At 39.4% G+C, this 20,092-nt stretch overlaps 1 protein-coding gene across 18 annotated transcripts in view; it reads right to left on the bottom strand.

Annotated features, from left to right (window-relative positions):
• ZMYM2 (zinc finger MYM-type containing 2) overlaps positions 1-20,092 on the bottom strand; it is an 87,042-nt gene that overhangs the window by 2,597 nt on the left and 64,353 nt on the right. For 14 of the 18 annotated variants that reach the window (XM_063394621.1, XM_063394627.1, XM_063394626.1 and 11 more), the window contains 12 exons: positions 16,857-17,022; positions 15,990-16,024; positions 14,580-14,709; positions 14,296-14,414; positions 13,413-13,584; positions 11,835-11,936; positions 9,775-9,869; positions 8,630-8,798; positions 7,563-7,714; positions 3,511-3,625; positions 2,207-2,458; positions 1,736-1,856 (listed from right to left, as the gene is read on the bottom strand). In XM_063394621.1, the coding sequence (XP_063250691.1) occupies positions 1,736-1,856; positions 2,207-2,458; positions 3,511-3,625; positions 7,563-7,714; positions 8,630-8,798; positions 9,775-9,869; positions 11,835-11,936; positions 13,413-13,584; positions 14,296-14,414; positions 14,580-14,709; positions 15,990-16,024; positions 16,857-17,022 (1,628 nt within the window). Of the gene's footprint in view, positions 1-1,735; positions 1,857-2,206; positions 2,459-3,510; positions 3,626-7,562; positions 7,715-8,629; positions 8,799-9,774; positions 9,870-11,834; positions 11,937-13,412; positions 13,585-14,295; positions 14,415-14,579; positions 14,710-15,989; positions 16,025-16,856; positions 17,023-20,092 lie in introns of those variants that run through there. The other 4 variants (XM_063394622.1, XM_063394639.1, XM_063394625.1 and 1 more) reach the window with 2 other exon arrangements.

The raw sequence follows: 20,092 nt of genomic DNA, 5'->3' as shown, positions 1-20,092 counted from the left end.
AAGAGATAAGAAGTGAAATTTGGTTGTTTAAAACAGTCTAAAATTTAAATATTTTAACCTCCTCCCTACTTTCGTGAAACAACAGTATTTTTATAGGAACAAGCAATCACAGAATCACAGAATCAATCAAGCTGGAAAAAACCTCTGGGATCATCAAGTCCAGTCTGTGACCCAACACTCCCGAGTCAACCAGACCATGGCACTGAGTGCTAAGTCCAGTCTTTCCTTAAACACCTCCAGGGATGGTTGCTCCATCCCCTCCGTGGGCAGCCCATTCCAATGTCTAACCACCCTTTCTGTGGAGAAATTCCTCCCTACTGTCCAACCTAAACCCCCCTGACGTGCAGTTTGAGACTACAGTGAGACAGCAATACAGTGTCTCATAGCTTGAATGAAAGCAACCTGAAATTTCAGCTACAGCTGTCTGCTGTTGCCAAGTATATTTCAAACAGCTGGTATTACCTAAAATTTAACAATAGTTTTTACAGTGTTGAGAGTTTCATTAAAATTATTTCAACAAAAATAGAAGCAGAACCAGGAGAAACAGTCTGCTGCTTTAGTTAACAACAGTGACCGACATCTGCAGGACAGCATGGCTTGCAATCACATCCTAACTCATGCTCCAAATGGGTTTAAGAGCATTTCCCTCCCTCCCCAAGCAGAGATGTTCCTCCTAAACAAAAATTAAGTGGTCTCTCCCCCAGTGACTGTGTAACTCAGTCCAAAAATCCAACTCTGACTTTTTAATGGCAAATCCTTTCCAAATCATGGAAGTAGAGAAAATGAAGGCAAAATCCCCCTGCAACAACCAGGATCAACTGAGTTTATGAAAAACAGGTGGCTGCATTAACAACAAGCTACTCGTTTCTCTCTGTAACATCACATGCTGTGTGTGAGTGCTTTCTTCACCTTTAAGACAATGATGCCGTTTCCTAACGCACGCTGAGTCTCATGCTTAATTTATTGTGTTGTATATACAAGGTGATTTTATTTCTGTGGTATCACTTGACCACATTTCCCCGAGTGTTACACAAAATCTACATTAAAATCAGTTATGTGAATGGCCTGTTACAATTAAGGCAAAGTACTTTCCAAGGAATGTTGTTTCCAAGCTTCCAAAACACTTAGCTAGTAAACTAATCTTTTTAAGAGTTGCCAACGCTTTTTTTTAATGTAGTAATTTCTGCTTCCTTCCTTCCTGCACAATTAATTGTGGAGATTGGAAGGAAACAAGCTATTTCTAAATACTGGGTTACCACCAGCAGTAGTTTTCCTCCTACTATTTTAACCATGCCTCCACACTGGGTACCTCAAAAGCATCTACACTTCAGATGCCTGATAACTTAGAATGAAGCAAATCCATTGTCTTAATCCCATTCTTAGTGAAGAGATGGGGACCTCACAAAGAAAATCCTCAGCAGGAAAACCCACCAGGTCCCTTGGTGGCAATTCTCTGCAGAGATACTTCATATTCCCAGGTAAAGAAAATTGAATTGTATTGTCCTTCCCAGATGGAGCCCTTGACAGTTAACACTGAAGTACTCCACTACTCCCACACTTTATGCACATCTTGTCCAGATACAGAAGAGATTTCAATGGAGATTTCAATGCTTTTATTTAGGTAAGATTGCAATCCGTTCCCTTTGCTTGAGCACATTTCATGTTGCATCACAACAGCTCCTTTTGGACCTGGTTTACTCTAGATCCTGTCTGTATTACCCTGTATCACACTTACCTTTTAGACAGATAGCACTCAAACATTTTCACAGGGCATCTAGCTGGATCAGATGTGTTTTCAATTTGTTCAAATACTGGCACATCATCTTCATGTTTTCTTTTTCCAGTAGTAATTTTATCTTTAAGAAGAAAATCAACAACATCTAAGCTATAACTTGAAGTTACTTTACATTTTTCCCCATAAGCAGCCCACCAAGTACCACAAAGGGGTCACCACAACTGCAAATCTGCAAACTGGAAATGCCACCCACAGCCACAGCAAAGTCACAGCATCTCACATGGAGACCAGTGGGCCCAAATCAACTCGGAGACCCTACTGCCCCATGGATCACACACTCCAGTTAGAGTTCTGAGAGCTGCCAGACTTCGTATGCAAAGGCAGAGCTCGGGCCCTGGCCAGGTGCCCACATGTCCCTGATCAGTGCCACCTGGATGCTCCTGCAATACTAACTTTGAACTGCCACAGTACCTTCATTATCAGCTCTGCACAGGGAAGACACTTGATATCGAAGACAAGCTTTGCTTTCCATTGTTAGAGGATTTTTCTTCCACTGTCTAAAAACAGTGCCAAAAGAAAGTCTTAAGTGCTGCTCCACTGTTTTCAGGCCAAAATATTTAGTGTTAAAGTAGAACAGAGTATTCAAAAGAGCAACAGGTGAATGGGATCCTAGCTGCTTAATCCTCCAAAGGTAATCTTCTTCAACTCGAGAGAATATTGATCCTTGGAAAAGAAGAATAGTAGAGAAAATACAATGGATTAACCCATGAATTGTCAAGGTCCAAAAAAAGGCTATTTTTACTACGAAATGTAACAAAATGATCATGACAGAAGCTGTTTATAAACTTAGTCGTATGTTCACACTCCCCAAACTCATCTGTTAAAGACACTCACTGAGAGAGTCAATGGGAAGTATCACTACAGTCACTTTCAGAGAGAACACATTTCTGTTTAGTTACAACAGCATTGCTGACATGCAGCGCTCTCATACCATTTCATAGAAATTAATGTTCCAAGGAGTAACCTCAATTCCATCATAAAAGGCATATTCATTTTATTCTGCTCAGGTTAAGGCCTCCTAACATTGTACTTTCTTCTTACTACTAATGGGTATCTCACTTGGAAAGCACTCCTGGACCACAACAGGATACAGGAAGGGCCTGACACAAAGGCTCTCTGGGCTGTACTGAGAGAAACCAACATTGAGAAGAGAAAGCAAAGGGTCTGGCAAGGACAAGCTCTCACTCAAGAGAGGACTGTAAGAAAGATGGAAGAACAGCTGATTCTGCAGTTCAGTTCAGCTCTGCAGTTCAACATTGGTCTGCTGGAAAAAAATTTGCCACCTCCATGAACTGATGATCTTTCTGAGCAGAAGACTCCCAGCAAAGAGTCCTCCTAATCCAGGTCAGAAATTCTGAAATAAATCACTTGTTAGCCCTACCTACATACAGTGCAGTGCCTGCCTGCCTCAGTCTGGGAAAAAATGGGCTGAAAAATAAGTTCAGCTCAGGTAAAAACTACAGGTCAAAGAGCTTTTTTTAACTCTCCTAAGGATGGATAGTCAATTTGAACAGTCAGTGGCAAAACCAACTCTTGTAGCATGGACTACCCAGAAACAAGACAAATAAAAACAGGTAGTTTTAAATTAAATCTAAGAAGACATCTGTGTAATTCTTCATCAACTACTATTGCAATGCGTAACATATATATATGCATGCTTAAGAATACATAACTATTAAGAGATGAAAAATATACATGACCAAAAAGAAAATTACCATCTGGAAGTATGCTTGGTTGCCAACTTCGAAGGATTTTATTTAATTCCTGTTCAAATGTCTGGTAGATGGGATCAATAAATATGTTGTCTTTTCGATTACTTCTATACAAATACTGCAGAAAAGAGAGAGACACAGTATTCACAAATCCAGATTAGAACAACTCCTCTGCTACAGGGTTCTTTTTCTTGCAACTGTGCAAGGATTGTACTGAAAAACAGTATCTCAAAATAAAGCTATGCCACTTTTCCAATATCTAACAGGTAACAGTTATTTCCAATATAATTTTATGCTGTAAATTTCCAGCTGGATATGAATCACAGGGTAATTACAACTAACATTTTTCTCTAAGATTTCCCGCGTGCAACATTGTATCAGTGAACAGAGAGTCATTAAAAAACCCACAAATCACAAACAGCTAATTTACCTTTTCCTCCACCTAGGCCTTCCAAAAAAACCCCAAACCAACCCACATTTAGCAAGAGGCTGCTCTTTTAAATGTGAACTCCAGACAGTGACAAAGCCATCTTCAATACAAAATTGGGACGGTCCCCTTCCCCATATATTTGTAGAAATAATATACAGCAGTGCCAAGAAAGATGATAGCACGGTGCAAGGTGCTGGCCAGTTCTGCAGTCTAATTATTTTACCCCTCTTGACCTTACAGACAGAAATTCTTTTGAACCTTTACCAAGAATTAATGGCTGAGAACTACTATTTGACATTATCCCCTCTGGAGACATTTCTAAGAAAGGGAGGATTGGCTCCTTGAATTTTCCACTTCAGCATTATCTTTGCAAGAACATGCCTGTTAGCGAATACAATAGAAGTGACAGACAAAGCACGCATTTGCTTCTGGAAACAGCATCTATTTCTGTACCCATGCTTGAAATTGCATTAAACACAACTCTTATTTATAATAGGTGATCATGGTTCAGTACATCCTGGCTTTCTTATCTTTGCACTTAATTTTATAATAAAGGAAAAGGAATTAATACACTTCCTACAGGTTTTCAAAAACATTTTCACTTAGATAACTATTTTATATGATAAGTTTAACTAATTCCTCAAAGCACAATATTCCTCTGCATGTGCTTGTTTCTACACACACCAGTTTTGATTTTACAAAGCAATTCTAAGCCAGATGATACAGCTTACTATAAGCTTCATGGCATTCACCCCTCCATTCCCTGGCACATTTTTCTGCCGTGTATTTTTCTCTGGTTCACATTAATACTCACACTGAATGCTGGCAGTGAAAATGAGGATTGAAAACTGGTTCAAAACCAGTCCACGCACAAGCCTGTGAGAACTCAACTGAAAATACTTCTTCCTGTTTCACAGTAAGTGTTGACTAAACCCTGGCATCCCCAGTAGGGTCTGAAGCTCCCCGGAGCACTAGCACTGCAGAGTCTACAGAACGATGACGCTGGGTAGCAGGGCAGACTCCAGCCTATCACCCACACCTGCAAACCTTCATTCCCACACCACAACGCCGTGCACTGCTGCTCTACAAACCTTACAGGGCAGGCTGAGCACAAGCCATTCCCACCTGAGCTGAGCAGAACTGCAACTGCAGAGCACGGGAAGGACCGGGCTGTGCCTCTGAATCCCACGGCAGAGGAGAACGGGCTGAATCGCTGTCCACAGCGATTTTGTTTGTCTGACCGTCAGACAAACATGTGCCAAACTCTATCAGCCTGCCCAAACAACCCCATTACCACATACACAAAAAACAAGAAAAAAAGCCCAAACCAAATCCCAATTAGTGACAAAGAATGAAGGCCATGATGCAACAAAGGAGCACTGCAGGCTAACACTTTCCTCTAGATGAACCCTCTCCATTAGATGGCTACCTGGTCATGCAGCAGCCTTTATTTCTAGGTGTGATATTCTTCAGAATCACTATTTCAGAGTTATCAAAACCATTATTGAACCACTTCTGTCTGAAAGCAGAACAATTTCATCTGCAAATGAACCTGAACTGAGAAACCACACCATCTGACTCAGGGACCAGTTTCCTGGAACAGATTTTACAGAGTGCTTTCTTTAGGAAAAAGTTAGTTTACAAAATAAATTTTAAAAACTCAAGAAAACAACCAACTGAGGATTTGACAACTCCTGGGCTTAAACCGCATTCTATTCATGAGGGAAAGCTCCAAACTGAGTGTGTATTTAGCCACAATGAGTGAGTGCAGTAATGCTGGTGGAAGGGGAATGTGCTTTCTTACTGGCATATGGTTCCTACATTCTCTTCCTTTGAAGAGAAACTTACTCAAAGATAGCAAAATATTAATGATCTTTGGCCCAACTTTAAACAGCATAATTTAATCTCCTCTGAGCCCCTTCCAGGTTCAACAAAGAGTACCTTCTGTGCAATAGCAGACAATTTATTCTATTTCAGGGCTGCGGTTTTCAGATGGAAAGGACAAAGCAAATTCTAGAGGGCAATGGAGTTTTATTGCATGTTGGGACAACTACATTGCATTTAGTGTACCACTAGCTTGCTTAGATATGTTTGTTCAGAAGGGTGGTACCCCCCAATATCTGCCAGTAGCACAGAGATGATGGCTGCAGCCCTTCACAGCTCATGTTTCTGTCCCTCATTTGCTGTCTGCCTTTGTGAAATGCGAACTCATCAGAACACAGCACATCTTCCTACCGGTCTGGCCAACAAATCAGGGCTGTTCACATTGCCTGAATTGAATACTGGACACTAAGTATAAGCAGCAAAATTACAGTAAAATGACCACATGTTGCTCCACTAATGTTCCAGCATTGTGTATTAGGCCTCATGATAACTCTGTGGTTGCCACACAAACTATGGTTCTGAAGAGGTGAAAAAAAGCTATTTTAAAAATAACTAACTTCCATGACTAACAAAAATAGACTATGTCAAAGATACAAAGAGAAAGATTAAAGAGAATATTATTTGAGTTCCACTTCATAAACACATACTTCCCTCTGTGTACTGTTTATCTGCTTAACATGAGCATTTTCAAATCAACAGAAAGGTACAAAGAGACAGTGTATCATGCAAGTGCAGAAGCAGAAAGCTAGCTCAATTTGAAACACACCTTGTAACAATACTGACTAAAAAGCCAATACCAACCAACTGACTAAAATCAGTATTTTCTTCTCAAGTTTCAATGACGAGGCAAAGGTAGCAACTAAGTCTTTATTTTTGCATACTTGCAACACAGGAAAATTACTATTTTACTATTTATTTTTAAAACACTTCAATTTTTAAAAAAATGTTAATTTATACAAGTGCTCTGCCTCAAGTATGGACCAGTTTAAGTAGAATTGCAAACCCTGTGAGCAGCTTGCTTTCCACATCGTACACATCTTTTATTGCCTTTTAACTTGAGTGAAATTTTCTGTGCTCCCAGCTCTGAATACTGCTTATTTTACCTATGTTTTGCCTTATGTAGCAAGAATTAAGACAGCTCTCCCTGCTTAAAAGGTAAGCTGTGGAACAGCTTCTCTAATTAGCTAGTGATAGGCTATTGCCTGCACATACATCTAACCTGACTCATTCCTATCTTGACTGTGTGTGAGACAGTGAATATAGCTGAGTTTCCTGCACTCCATCCTGCCTGTCCAGCCTGCAGTACTCAGTAAATTAGACCCTCCCCAAAAGACATTTAATTTAGGTTGCTTCCTCTGTGTGCTAAGAAACTGAATCAGTAAAATGCTTAGAGGTCATGCCTTGTTTCATTCTGTTTTTTCACTGGACATCTTTAGCAAACAAAATGAAGCACAGCATTTGAAAAGACTATGTAGTTTTTGACTGGGTTAATTACATGCTTTAACCCAGCAAGAAGCTTAAAAGTATTACAATATACCAATTTGTGTTTGAGTTTTCAGGATGGGTCTGCACTCATTTCCTACAGACAGTGCTCTACAATGTGATTACACAGCAGCCTGATCACAGCCATGTATTAAGGGTAGCTCCTAGCCAGTAAATCCATGTTATCTCCACTCTTCTACTGAAATGGGTTACAGGCAAATCAGCAGCTCTATTTCCCATCTCTACAGCCTCTACTAACCTCCTGAATTCCAAGACACAGATAATAGATGCTGTCAGGTGCATAGTTCTCTCCATTAGGCCTTCGAATTTCATTGACAAAATGTGTCAACCCATAGTTTAACTCTGCTGAAGTATGTGATAATAGATCTTCCTTTAATTTCACAGACTTTACTGTAAAATAGAGAAGAAATGCTACATTATACAACAGAATTGTCACACAGTGAAGGTGGGATGGGCTATTTTTTGACTGGAAACTGGGAAACTGGCTTGATGTCCTCTCCATTAACCAATGAATGAGACTAAAATGTACTAAGCAGTTAAAATGTTAGGTCCGTATTAAAACCATCAAGGCTCTCACAGTAAAGTCTAGTTAACCAAATGCAGTAAAACCTGCTAAAAATATACTGTCATGCACAGCTCAGGATGACACAGAGGCAGCCCAAGATGCTGAAGTGAAGCCAGTGGTATAGAGGGGCACCTTCAGGGGAAAGGGCAGTTTCCAAGGATCCAAGAGCACAACAGGAGGGTGCTGAGATGCATGTGGGAGCTGAAGAGCAGCAGGAGTTGCAGCAATTCCCCTTTTCCCTCACAGAACAAATGTGTACAGAGAGGAGTGCTGCAGAAAGAGCAGCATAGCTCCTGGGGATCGAAGGCCACCTTGTGCCAGAGCTCCACAGCCAGGTAATGCCAGCCTCAGAGGAAGATCTCCTTACAGGACAAAGACTAAGAGGATGTCCCTCCTTTGCCATTTGGAAGCCCAGAAATGGTGTAAACTCTGAAGTGAGTTAGAATATCAGGAAAAATAGGATGCAAAGAAAAAATAAAAATGGTCACAGAAAATCAGAATAGCCAAGAAGATGCTGTCCTAGCTTTCATGGGAAGTGTGAGACCCAGCATTTTGAACCAAATAGGAAAAAATAGGAAAAAAAGGGTTTGGCAACCCTGTGGTAAAATAATCTCAGTCATGTTGGGAAGATTAAGGACATGAGGAAAATTCTTTTAAAAATTCCAGCTGAGAATCACACGAGTACAGCAATTTTCCCTACCAGGTCAGAATGTGGACGCCATATTTTTGGAAATACTTACCTGATTTCAGTTCCTCTAACTCTGGAAGCTCTTCATCTAAATACCGAGACTTTACCCAGTGCTTCCACGCGTTCACCCCGTAGGCGTACTTGAAAGGGAAGCTGCCCTCGGAGTTCTCCGAGCTGTCGTCGTGCGACTGGTACTCCGACACGGCTTTCCTCTTCACGCCCTGCCACGGGAACACACAGGGTAATGCTGCCAGCAGTGCCACCAGCAGGGACACAGCACCTGGCACAGCCAGCTGCAGGCCAAAGCGCGCACTGAACCTCAGCGCACTCACACGATTTCATCGTGTTAATGCACAGGGAGGAAAATGAGACAAATCTGTGTCACAGGCTGGACTTGCAGGCTCAAATGAACCCGCCAGTGGAAAAGCCAGCACTGGTTCCAGATTAAAGCATGCCCAGCAGTGGATACGTGGATAATGCCCAGTGGATAACAGTGAAAGCTTAGATTCCAGATTTGATACTAGAAAAACCCATTTATTATTAGAAAGCTTTAGTAGAAGTTGGCTGGTTCTTTTAAAGCTGCAACATCTACTGCAGCTATTGGAACAAGACCATTTCAGCTTTGTGCCAGGCATAGGGATCTATTTCTTTGTAGTGCTCCGCTAAATGAAAGACTACGGTTAATTTGTATCCAGTGTCTAAACTAAGACCGACTAAAAATAAAATCTGGGAAAATTACAAGCAATTAATATTTTTTAAATTTTTTTTTATAAAGAAATGCTATGGCTCCATTATAAACCATGGTAATGCCAATGTTCTTCCATCTTACTATCAAACTAAACCAAGGCACCTTTGTTCAAAGTAGAAGGTAAAACAGCATTGCTAAGAATACAGTAGGTATATACACAGTGGCACATTTCATCAACAGCTCTGCCACTGTGAAGCAAAATCAGGACCAGAATTTACAAATCACACTTCTATCAAATCCAACAGTATCTGCAATAGACATACCCCTGAAATAATTTTATTACTTGAAATGTATCAGTTTTTGTCAGAAAGATAGGATAATAGGTATGAGTAGACAGTAACATGGTAAAAATCAATTTGAGAACAACAACAACAACAAAACATCCGGATATTTTCTCCTACATAAATTTTGTGCCTTTCTTGGTATTTTTAATAGCATGAAAAAATTACCTTCTTTTTGGACCGAGGCCTTGGCTGTTCCTCATATTCTTCACCAAAAACAGGAGGTAACAAGAACTCATTTTCTGTATCAAGCTCCTCAGTTGCTGAAAATACATTAACAGAATCTTATTTCTGAACATCTTCCAAACAAACAACACAGCTTTGAAAAAAACCCCAATTAACTATAATGGTGTGCCTTAACATACGGTGTCCACAAAGGTACACAAATAAACACAACCAAACACTAGATTTTGGTAAGAGGAAACAAACCTATTTCTATATTCAACCTAAGGCAAAGCTGTCAAATTTTAAGACAAAGCTGTCAAATAGTTTATTTCTAAGTAAGTCTAAGAGGACAGAATGCTCAATATTTCAAGTATTATCTTAAGTTGCTGAGGAAGAATTCTGTACTGTAGACTCCTACATAATGTTTTCTGCCCAGGCTGTCTTTGGTATTGAAAATTCTTAGGTACGGTGACAATGAGCAGCTATGACTGGAAAAAATACAAATTAACTTTGTACATGCAGTTCTGTTTATGTATTTAGATTATTTCTATTCACTTTTTGTTATTTCCTGTAGTACACACTACACTTGGTTAAAAATATTACGACCAGAGGACAAATTCCTTCAGTGAAACTGGTTTTTTATATTAATATTTTTGTATTTATACAAGTGGTGGAGATCTAGCTCATGATGGATATTATAGGTAAGTTTGACAGGCAGATGTATGTCAATACATCAGAACATTGTTTATTTAACGTTTCAGGGGTACTATTGAGGACTCTGTTTCAGGCAATGTTGAGGAATAAGACAACATTTGAATGGATTTAATGTTGCAAGTCCCACATTTATGTACTTTACCGAAGATGGTTCATCCCTCATTTAGCCATCAAAGAATGTTTTCACTCAAAATTGAATGCTCTTCTGATAATCTAATTTCACCACCTTATTTCTCACGACAGCTTTCCAACTGGTGCAGATGAAATAGCACTTACATGCAGAGATTTCAGAACCCTGCCCCAGACTCAAAAGCAGTCCTTCTCCTGATACCACCAAGAATCTTATCTCAGAAGCATTTCAGTGTATCAATGCCTCTTACAGACTGCTGCTACTTACTACTCCAACTTGCTTATTTCTTTTCTTCTGTGGTTTTTCTAGCTCATGTACCCAGCTTCACTTATAAAAAGGGTTAAAAACCTGGTACGCATCTGACTAGTAAACGTCCCAAAATTAAGGTCAGACTAACCCTCAGGCTTTGTCTTTACATTAGGCATAGAGCAAACTGGGCATCTACTGCAGATCATCTACAACACAGCATAAAAGAAGCCTGTCAGCTCCCACAGAACCTGCCTAGGTGAGGTATGAGAGTCATGAGTCCAAGAGAAGTTATGTAAGAGGGACAGTAGCTACAGCCAGAAGGTTTCCTGGATCTTGCAATGACTGCAGTGTGGTGTAAGAAAACAGACACTGTTCCCTGCATTCTACAGAGTGGTAGAAACCGTATTACATAGCATCAAGAATTTCTTTCAAGAAAGGTCTCAAAGCAGTGATTTTTTCCTGCTAATTCAAATAATGTTACCGTTTCAGATGCAGATATGCATTACCACGATATTAAAAGGTAACACAAGTGGTGTGCAGCATGCCAACTTGCAAATTTCTAACTTGAGTGGGAAGTTGACCCTTTAGTAATCTCTTCTCTAAACCATGAAAATACCTGGTGATTGAAGAATGCATTCATTATGTTTTCCATGACACATGCCATCTGAGCCCTTGAGCCTTCAAAATAACTTTCCTAAATCCATGTTCAGAACAAACAATGCAGCCAAGTTCTTTGCATATGCTTAACTTCCCCTTTTCTTTGCATTGTTTCAATTACTGTATTTAGAAAGTTGGAAGAACTAATTCAGAAGTCCCCCAGCTCCAGCTTACGAAGGCATGGCAAAGTTTTACCTGACAGTCAGTCAGGTAGATCCTGCAATCAAATAAAGTTCCTCTGAAAGGATGATTAAACAAGGGACAACGGCTGCCCACAGTGTCACAGTACTTATTAAAATCACAGAACAATTACCTCTTGGAAAGTCTATTTCAATATCAAGGTCTGGCTCATATGGAACATCAGGCAAGATTGTCCGTGACTCTGAGTTCAGGAGATTTGAGTCAACTATCACACCTGTTTAAAAGAAAAGGAAAAAATCTTATTACTTTAACCAACACATGGATTAGCCAAATGGTGCACATATATAACTTCAGAAGCCGAGTTGTTCTAAAACTGATTGTTCTGCTCATTATCATCCTACATTTTCTTGTTCCTAGGAGCTCAGATTTACTTCTCCAACCTGATTTCCTTCAAACATAAAAGATACTTATTAGCCCATTGTTCTTCTCCATGAAGGTGAGTCAGCAAAGCACACGTATAGAAAATCAAACACCGGTGAACCTGGATCATACCAACCAAACCCACAACTCTAGACAAACCTAACTATCTATTTTCCTACCTGATCCTGTCACAACAGAACAGACTTTCAAGTCTACTTTTCTAGGATCTGTTTCTCAAATAAGGCATGCAGGCAGGGAGAAACAAAGCTTGAAGTCTCTCCAACTTCTGGCAAACACTGCTCCAAATTCAGTCCTCTGCAAGCAAGCAAGCTCTGATCCCATACATCTGCTCCTTTAGCTAGCTGTACTTCACAAAAGACAGCAAGAAACTGAAAATGACAACCTTGCAGTGCTACCAGAAATGTGCAGTTTTAGTAGAAGAATGGCAATAGACTGGAATACAGTAATTCTCCTGGGACTGCAGCTCCACTGGCCTCTTATATAATGAGGCACAAAGTGTAAGTTTATGTAATTTGTCAACAACCTTTCAGATCTCTGTTGAAAGAGCTTGGAAAAAAACCTTCAAAATTTCATCTGAGTGAAGGCAAATTTTCCTGGAAAGATATAGAAGAGACTTGAAGATTTGGGCAAGCAGAGCTAGGAAAGAAGAGCAAAGAGACATGGGCACTTGTAGAAAACTACAAAGTATGTGGGACTTTTTGATCTTCGGATACATTTTTTATTATGAGAATAATGTGTTGGTTGTTGCCCAGTAGTGCTTACTCTAAGTCATGAGTTTTTCAGTTTCCCATGCTTTGCCAGACTGCACAAGAAGCTGAGAGGGAGCAGGTCCAGAACAGTTGAGCTGAGGTCCAGAGGGGCAGCCCACATCACACAGTGCTCAGTACACAACTGGGGGAAGTTGGCTGGGAACCACCAATTGCTGCTCAGGAACAGGCTGGGCATGGGTCAGTGGATGCTGAGCCCCTGCATGCTGCATCACTTCGTTTTCTTGTGTTTTATTCCTCTCTCCCCTCTTTTAATTGCATTTACTAGTATAGTTGGCACAGGATTTTATTTTGCTTCAATTATAAAGTTCTTGACTCACAAGGTTTACTTTTTTCCCCAAGTCTTTTCCCCATAAGGCATGAGGGGAGTAAGCAAGTGTCTGTGTGGTACTTGGTTGCCATCTGACCTTAAAATACAAAGCAACTTAAAATAAGTTGCTCAATGACAGCACGGTTGTACTCTTTCCCCAAAATAAAAAACCAAACTCAATCCTTCTTGCCACACACATCCCCCAGCATTCCAAACTCATCAGAAAACTCACTGGTCATATCAGAAGCCTCAGCTTTTCCAGTATGTTCAGGTACCACTGCTGACAAGTTCAGTAGCTCAGCTTCCAGAGGATCTGAGGCCACTTTCCCCCTCAGCTCTTCTATTGCTGCAAGGATTTTCTCAGTGCTATCCAGAGTAGTGGGCAAAAAAACTGGAACTGGCACCTGTGCAGACAGGGAGGCAGAGATAATTAGAAATGAAAAAAATGCCACAACAAAGCAACCAACAACCAAAAAAATTTTCTATACTCTTCTTCTGAAAGACAGCTGATACAGATTAGAAACAAGTCACTCGAGTATAAACTAACAAAAAGTGCTAACAGGTTAAAAACCCAGCATGAAGGAACTATGAACAGAAGGGAACGTAGGAAAGGACACAAGAAAAAAAAAGACAAAATATAGCTGGTCAAAGAAAGAACAGAAGGGCCATTAGAACTTCAAACCTGTCTGAGTATAACCTCAGACTAACAACAATTTATCCAGACTAACAATTTGGACCAATCAGCATCTTGTTTTAGTGGCTTAGTTTTTTCTGCAGTTTATCCCACACTCTGCCATCCTTTCCCAACAAACCTTTCAGCTTCCTTATTACAAGAACAAATCTTGCTGTTAAAGGCTTATTCAGCATATTCAGCAAAAGCAGAAGTATCACTCAGAGCTGCTGCTAAAAAGCTCAGCGGCACAAGATTTTCACATTGGAAGCAGGCAGGGAATCAAGTGCCACTGCCAGACTCTAATGCTTTTTTAATAAATAGTCCTGCAGGACCCTAAAATCCTTTAGATGGACCAGAAGGAGAACAACCAGCAACACAAGGTGGTCCCACACATGCATGTGAATGGATGCCAATTTTAAAATGAAGCTGAAGTCTCACTTACAGGAACAGGAACCGTGGTGGGAACAGGAACATTTTGACTGTACATGTTCATAGGCACCGGAACGTAGACTGGTACAGGAATAGGCACTGGGATATACTCTTTTTTCCACTCATCTTCTACTAAAAGAAAAAGGAAAAAGGCAAATACCGCCAGGTATTTAAATATATTTTACACCTGCCATTTAGTGGGGAAAAAATCATAATATTTGCAATGTGTTAAAAGACAGTAATAGTTAGGAAAAAGCTGCAATGAAGAAGTTAGTTCTAGGACAGTTCAGGAGTTACCTGTCTGGCACGATTTTGTCTGCATATGAGGTTTACAGTACGTGGCTTTTGTCATTGTCAAAGGCTTGCAAAGAACTGCCTTGTTCTTCATTTCTCTGTTAGGGGTTGGAGAAGGTGGTGGAGCTGAGCCCTGCAGACAAGCAAATAAGAGAAGGTGCTGTTACACCACACTGATTCCAACACAAAGTTCTTGACTTGATGTATCAGCTGATGCTTTTCATAAATGAGATACTGAACAGGAAGCACAACACAACAGCACCAACTACTATTTCATAATTGCAAGCTATTCTATGTTCCTAGTATTGAGCCAGGATCATAAGAGCAGTTGTACTTTACTCAGGGCTAGCACTTCAAGCTCATTTTCCTTTTTTTTTTTTTAATTGAAGCTACGCTGAAGATTTTGTTCTTGTTCAAGTGAAAGCATCATTTAAGCAATCTTATAACATATAAAATAATTTTAGCTGTAAAAAGAGTTCATTATGAGCAGCACAAACAAACTTCAGGCTCAAGATCTAACCTTCTTGAGTTATGCCACAGTTCAAAGATCACTTAAAAAAAATTCTGAATGAAAACTCTCTAAACACTTTTCTAGTACCATAAGTATGAACTTCGTGCTCCCCCTGCTGGCTCTAAAATAGTGACAACAAATACCAGGGAACATCCCAAAATGTTCAAACTGCACACTTACAGTCAAGAGGTGAAAACCCCTCTTGTTCCCGACAAGGTTTTTGTACCCTAGAACCTCTTTTAGAACCTGATTTGAGAAACAAACTCTCAGTTCTATTTGGTCATAGGCAGGAAGACTAGCTCCATATGTCCTTTTAGATATGGAAGGAAAGCCCAGTCCCAAGTACAGCTTACCAGGTGTGTGCACTCCCTAAAATGTATTAAAAAATACTGTGTCACACAACTGTGACACGATCTTTAAAAATTTATGGACTGAATTAACATCATTAAACATAAAATACTTAAAGTTTTTAACGTGACAGCTTAGCTTGTCTGATGTCTCTAGTCACCTAAGCAATTTTCTGTGTTTTTCATAAATATATTTATATTGTCATCAAAAACTTGTGAATAAGACACACGGTTTGTTGATTAACTTTTATGCAACATTTATATGTACTATAGACGTAAAACACATGGTTGATGATTTAGTTTCCCAGAAGACACTGAAAAGAAAGTATGAATATTTGAAATTTTTATTTTACCTACAGATGTTAAAGACTAAAAAGCTTCATAAATTTAGCTTATGATCATTGAAAGACACTAATTTTGTTTTTTAATAGCATCCCTCTAATTCACTGGGATCTCACATTTTAAGTACATCTAATTATGTTTGAGAGAGAGAGAGAGAAGAGAGAAGAGAGACAGAGTGTTAGATATGTGAGTGTGTTAAATATATGTACTTACTGTTGTTTTTGTCCGGGGGGTTTGACAGCCCTGATCTAAAAGTACAAGGAAACACTTTAGAAATTTTTTTCCCTTTTTCAAAATCAAAGCAAATTTCAGTAAGCAACTCAAGATAACACAAATATAACATTAAATCAAGAGAACTCATCAGTACCATACTGCAGGTGAGAACTGCACACAAAACTCTTCCTTCATGGACATCTCCCTGCTGATCTCCCTCAATACTCCAGTACTGAGCCTTACACAAAGGCAAATGATAAATCAATGCTTTAGCCAGATGTGAATACAGCCTCTTTCAGAAAAGTAAACACTAAAATGTGCAAGCATGAAAATGGCTATACAAAGAAGCTGAGCTGCCATACTTGAATCAATTTAAAAGCTGGTTTATTTGAACTTTGCCTGGCATGCTATTTAAACCACACAAATATGCATTCAGCACCCATGAGCAAATTTACACAGTACCTATTGCCAACAGAAAGGAAAAAAACCCAATGTGTTCCTCTTATCTAGATACTTTCATTCTATTCTCATTTCCATTTCACTTATTTCCTTTAATTCCATCAACTGTATTTCTTTTTCTCATTCCTAGTGCACCTGTTCTCTGTGACCAAAAGGAATTTTGAGAAGTGCTTCCACAGAGCAAGTAATGACAAACTGGAGCACAACAAAAGAGGAAAACATCTTCTGTTCCCAGGATGATACAGCACTAAAATTACACTTTGTCCAGAACAGCTCAATGCTGCCTCTGATGATAACACAGAAAAAGATACGCTCTAACACAGTTTATTACGACAGATAAATAATTCATGCAGCTTTCAATTTTTTATTTAAAGGAAGCACCTGGCTTGACCCTGAAGCAGCACATACCATAGTGCAGGTTCTCGGGTCCCTTCTGGGTGGCCAGGTTGGGCTCGTTCTGCTGGCAGTAGAAGCGGAGCAGGCAGTGCTGATCGCAGAAATGCTTCATCTCGCCGCGCCACTGCACCTTCTCTTTCAGGGCTCCTTGCGACTTACAACAGTCACAGCGCACAGCCTTAATGCAAAGGGAGATTGGCACGTTTTTAAGCAGGCCTTGGGAAAAAAGTATTTCTACATTTTAAAAGGCTACACTTTTAAGAGTACTGAGAATTCATTATCATCCTATGGTTAAGTCTCTCTCAACATTTAAACTACCTTCTTTTTCAATTGTTTGCTGAGGGTTAGCATCCAAAATAAATCTGCTTTATTAATTTCTCACTAAGTAAAAAAACCAAACAAACTCACTCCTAAACAGTCATCAAAAAAATAATTTTGTACGTCAATTTTAACTAATTTCATCAAAGCATTCTGTGAAACAACAGAAAGTGACAGACTTTTTAACGATATTACTGACCTGAAGACAATATAAGTATTTTTTTTCTCACTCCAAACTCTGGCAACTTTTCTGTTTTAAAAAGGAATCAGAAGTTCTAAAAAGTTTTTAAAAATCGCCAAAGGAATCACTTCTCTAGGTATCAAATCAGCTTTTTAAAATATTACCATTATTTCAGTAGTTTGGCAACAAATTTTAGATTCCAATTCTTTAGTTCGTCCAAATTTCTCTATGATTTATAAACAACAATTTCTCTCTCAAAAAAAAGATGACTCCCCAAAATTTAGTTAGTATGTAACTTGGAAACTCAAACTTTTAAGTAATGTATCTTTCATGAATCTGCATGTTATTTTCATGAGGCATCACTAAGACAGACAATGTTTTTTCTCCAAAATACATTCTACTGCATTTTATCTGCCATGCTATGAATTATTATCTGAACAGTGGCAGCCTTGACTTCACATCTTCAAGCACATAATTGTTTGCACTACAACTCGCCTTGATATTGTTAGCAACCTCCATCATAAAGCAGATCTTAAAAATTTAAAATTTTAAAGATGCTCAGGAATCCAAAGTAAGTCAACCTAATACTATAGCCAGGAGAGGAAGAGGGAAGTTGTAATATATGCAACATAAAACATTAATACATAAAACCATACACAACATTGCAGTTATGCACAAGGCTCTGATGGCTTAAAAAAACAAAACAGAACGAAGTCCAACTGTAGTTTTTGCGACTCCAAAAAAGTATGAACAGGCCAATTAGTTCAAATTTCAAAAATAATTAAATGTTTTGTTTCTTCCCTGTATTTGTGGCACAGGGCAGTGTAAGAAATTAAGCTCTCAGTTATAATTTTCAAGTATTTAAAGTCATACATAGAATAACTTGTTTCGAACAGTACAACCAGCTTTAAATTGGGAGCAATTATAGCTGCAGCTTCAAGATCACCTCACACTGAGCACCAGGTGGCCCTGGAAGAGCAGGTATTTCTCTTGCCTCATCTCTGTGCAGGTAGCAGCAACAGTGCTCATGCACCTGCAGGGCACACCAGGTCAGAAACCTTACAGCAGTGCATTATCCCCATCCTTCCTCAACTTTTGTTACATTTGTCACTTGCACTTTCCACTGATGATGATCCACAGTTCCTTTCGCAGATCACCTCAGGGGGACAAAAGAGCACATAAGTTGTATTCTTAGAAGGGAGTAGGGAAGAAGATAAAATGCAGAGTGCTGCCAAAATAGTGCAAGATTTAATCAGTTCAGGAAAGCTGTGAATTCACACCTTTAAGGCAATTGCAACTTCCAAAGCCACCAAAAGACTGAAATACCAGTAGGAAAAAAAAAAAAGTGTAATTCACTCTAAATTTAAATCTCAAACCCACCTAACACTGATTAAGAATGACAGCTGACTCACGTACAGAAAAGCCCATCTATTCTGACCTGCTGCACGCTGCTTGACTACCAAAGCACCACTTTCTGCTCATTTTTCTCTCCTTCAAAGAAAGAAAAAGGGGTCAAATCTTGTCAAATCCAGCAACTACAGCCTTCCTACAGCAGGGCCTGTTGTGATAGGACAAGGAGAAATGGTTTTAAATTGGAGGGTCAACTTAGATTAGATAGAAGAAAGGTCAACTTAGATAGAAAAGTTTTTTAGAATGAGGGTGAAACACTGGAACATGTTGGCCAGCGAGGTTATAGATAGGGAAACTTTTCAGGTCAGGTTGGATGGGACTCCAAGCAACCTGATCTCTTTGAAGAAGTCCCTGCCCATTGCAGAGATGTTGGGACTAGGCAGCCTTTTAAAGGTCCCTTCCAACCCAACTATCCTGCAATTCTCTCATTTCTGCATTCTCAACCCTCTCCTGGTTTCCTTTTTCATTTAGGCTTTTGAATAGCTATAATGTTGTCTCTCCTGAGCTTCTACTAAATTATTTAGGTTAAAAAAAATTTTTGTTTGCTTCTGCATGGAAGTTACCATTCCTCAGGAAAACTGGGATTCTTTTATATTGAGACTTCTCATCTCTACATTTACTTCACCTTAATTCTACTATTTCCATAATTTTACTTCCAGTCAATGTTATACACTGTTCCATGTACTGAAATTTCATGCTAAACTGCTTGCTCACCCACTTCCCTGACCATCAAATTTATTGAAAGTGAAAACTAATTAATGATTTTTGTGACACTTTATGATCCATCCTTCCTTCGTCCCTTCCCCATTTTTATTTGTCTTCACCTGGGATACTGGCACTAAATGTTAACTGAATCTCCAAAATACCTACTTCAAGTCTGCTTATCTCTGTGTTCCAAAAAATCCCATCTTTTCTTGCTGTGCTTGCACTGTACAAGTCCTTTGCCACTCATGACTGCTTTTTGGCACATTTCTTTCCCCATTACTTCAACATGTTCAAATGGGCATGGTGATAAGTATAAATCACTAATGTTTGTCCCAAATTTGGGTTAAAGAATAAAAATGTTCATATGTGGGTCTTTTATTTACATAAATTTTAATCCCTCCATCGCCTGTTCCTAATGTTCTCCAACAGTCTGGAGTACTATTAATTTGACCTAATCTTAGCTGTCTATTCCAACTTCAATTGCAGTAAATAGGAAGCAAAAGATGTTCCCAGAGAGTGAGTGATTATAAGAGAAAGGAGATCAACTGTTCTGAAAGAGCCCTTATTGGCATCTGAGATGTCTAACTAGAGACCAGCTGAATTCCCACACGAGAAATTCCACAAGGCTGTCTTG

The sequence above is a fragment of the Prinia subflava genome, chromosome 3 (genome assembly GCF_021018805.1).
Source record: "Prinia subflava isolate CZ2003 ecotype Zambia chromosome 3, Cam_Psub_1.2, whole genome shotgun sequence".
In the NCBI taxonomy this organism is placed as follows: domain Eukaryota; kingdom Metazoa; phylum Chordata; class Aves; order Passeriformes; family Cisticolidae; genus Prinia; species Prinia subflava.
Note: the sequence above shows the minus strand (reverse complement) of the source record. Positions and strands in the feature narration are given on the sequence as shown.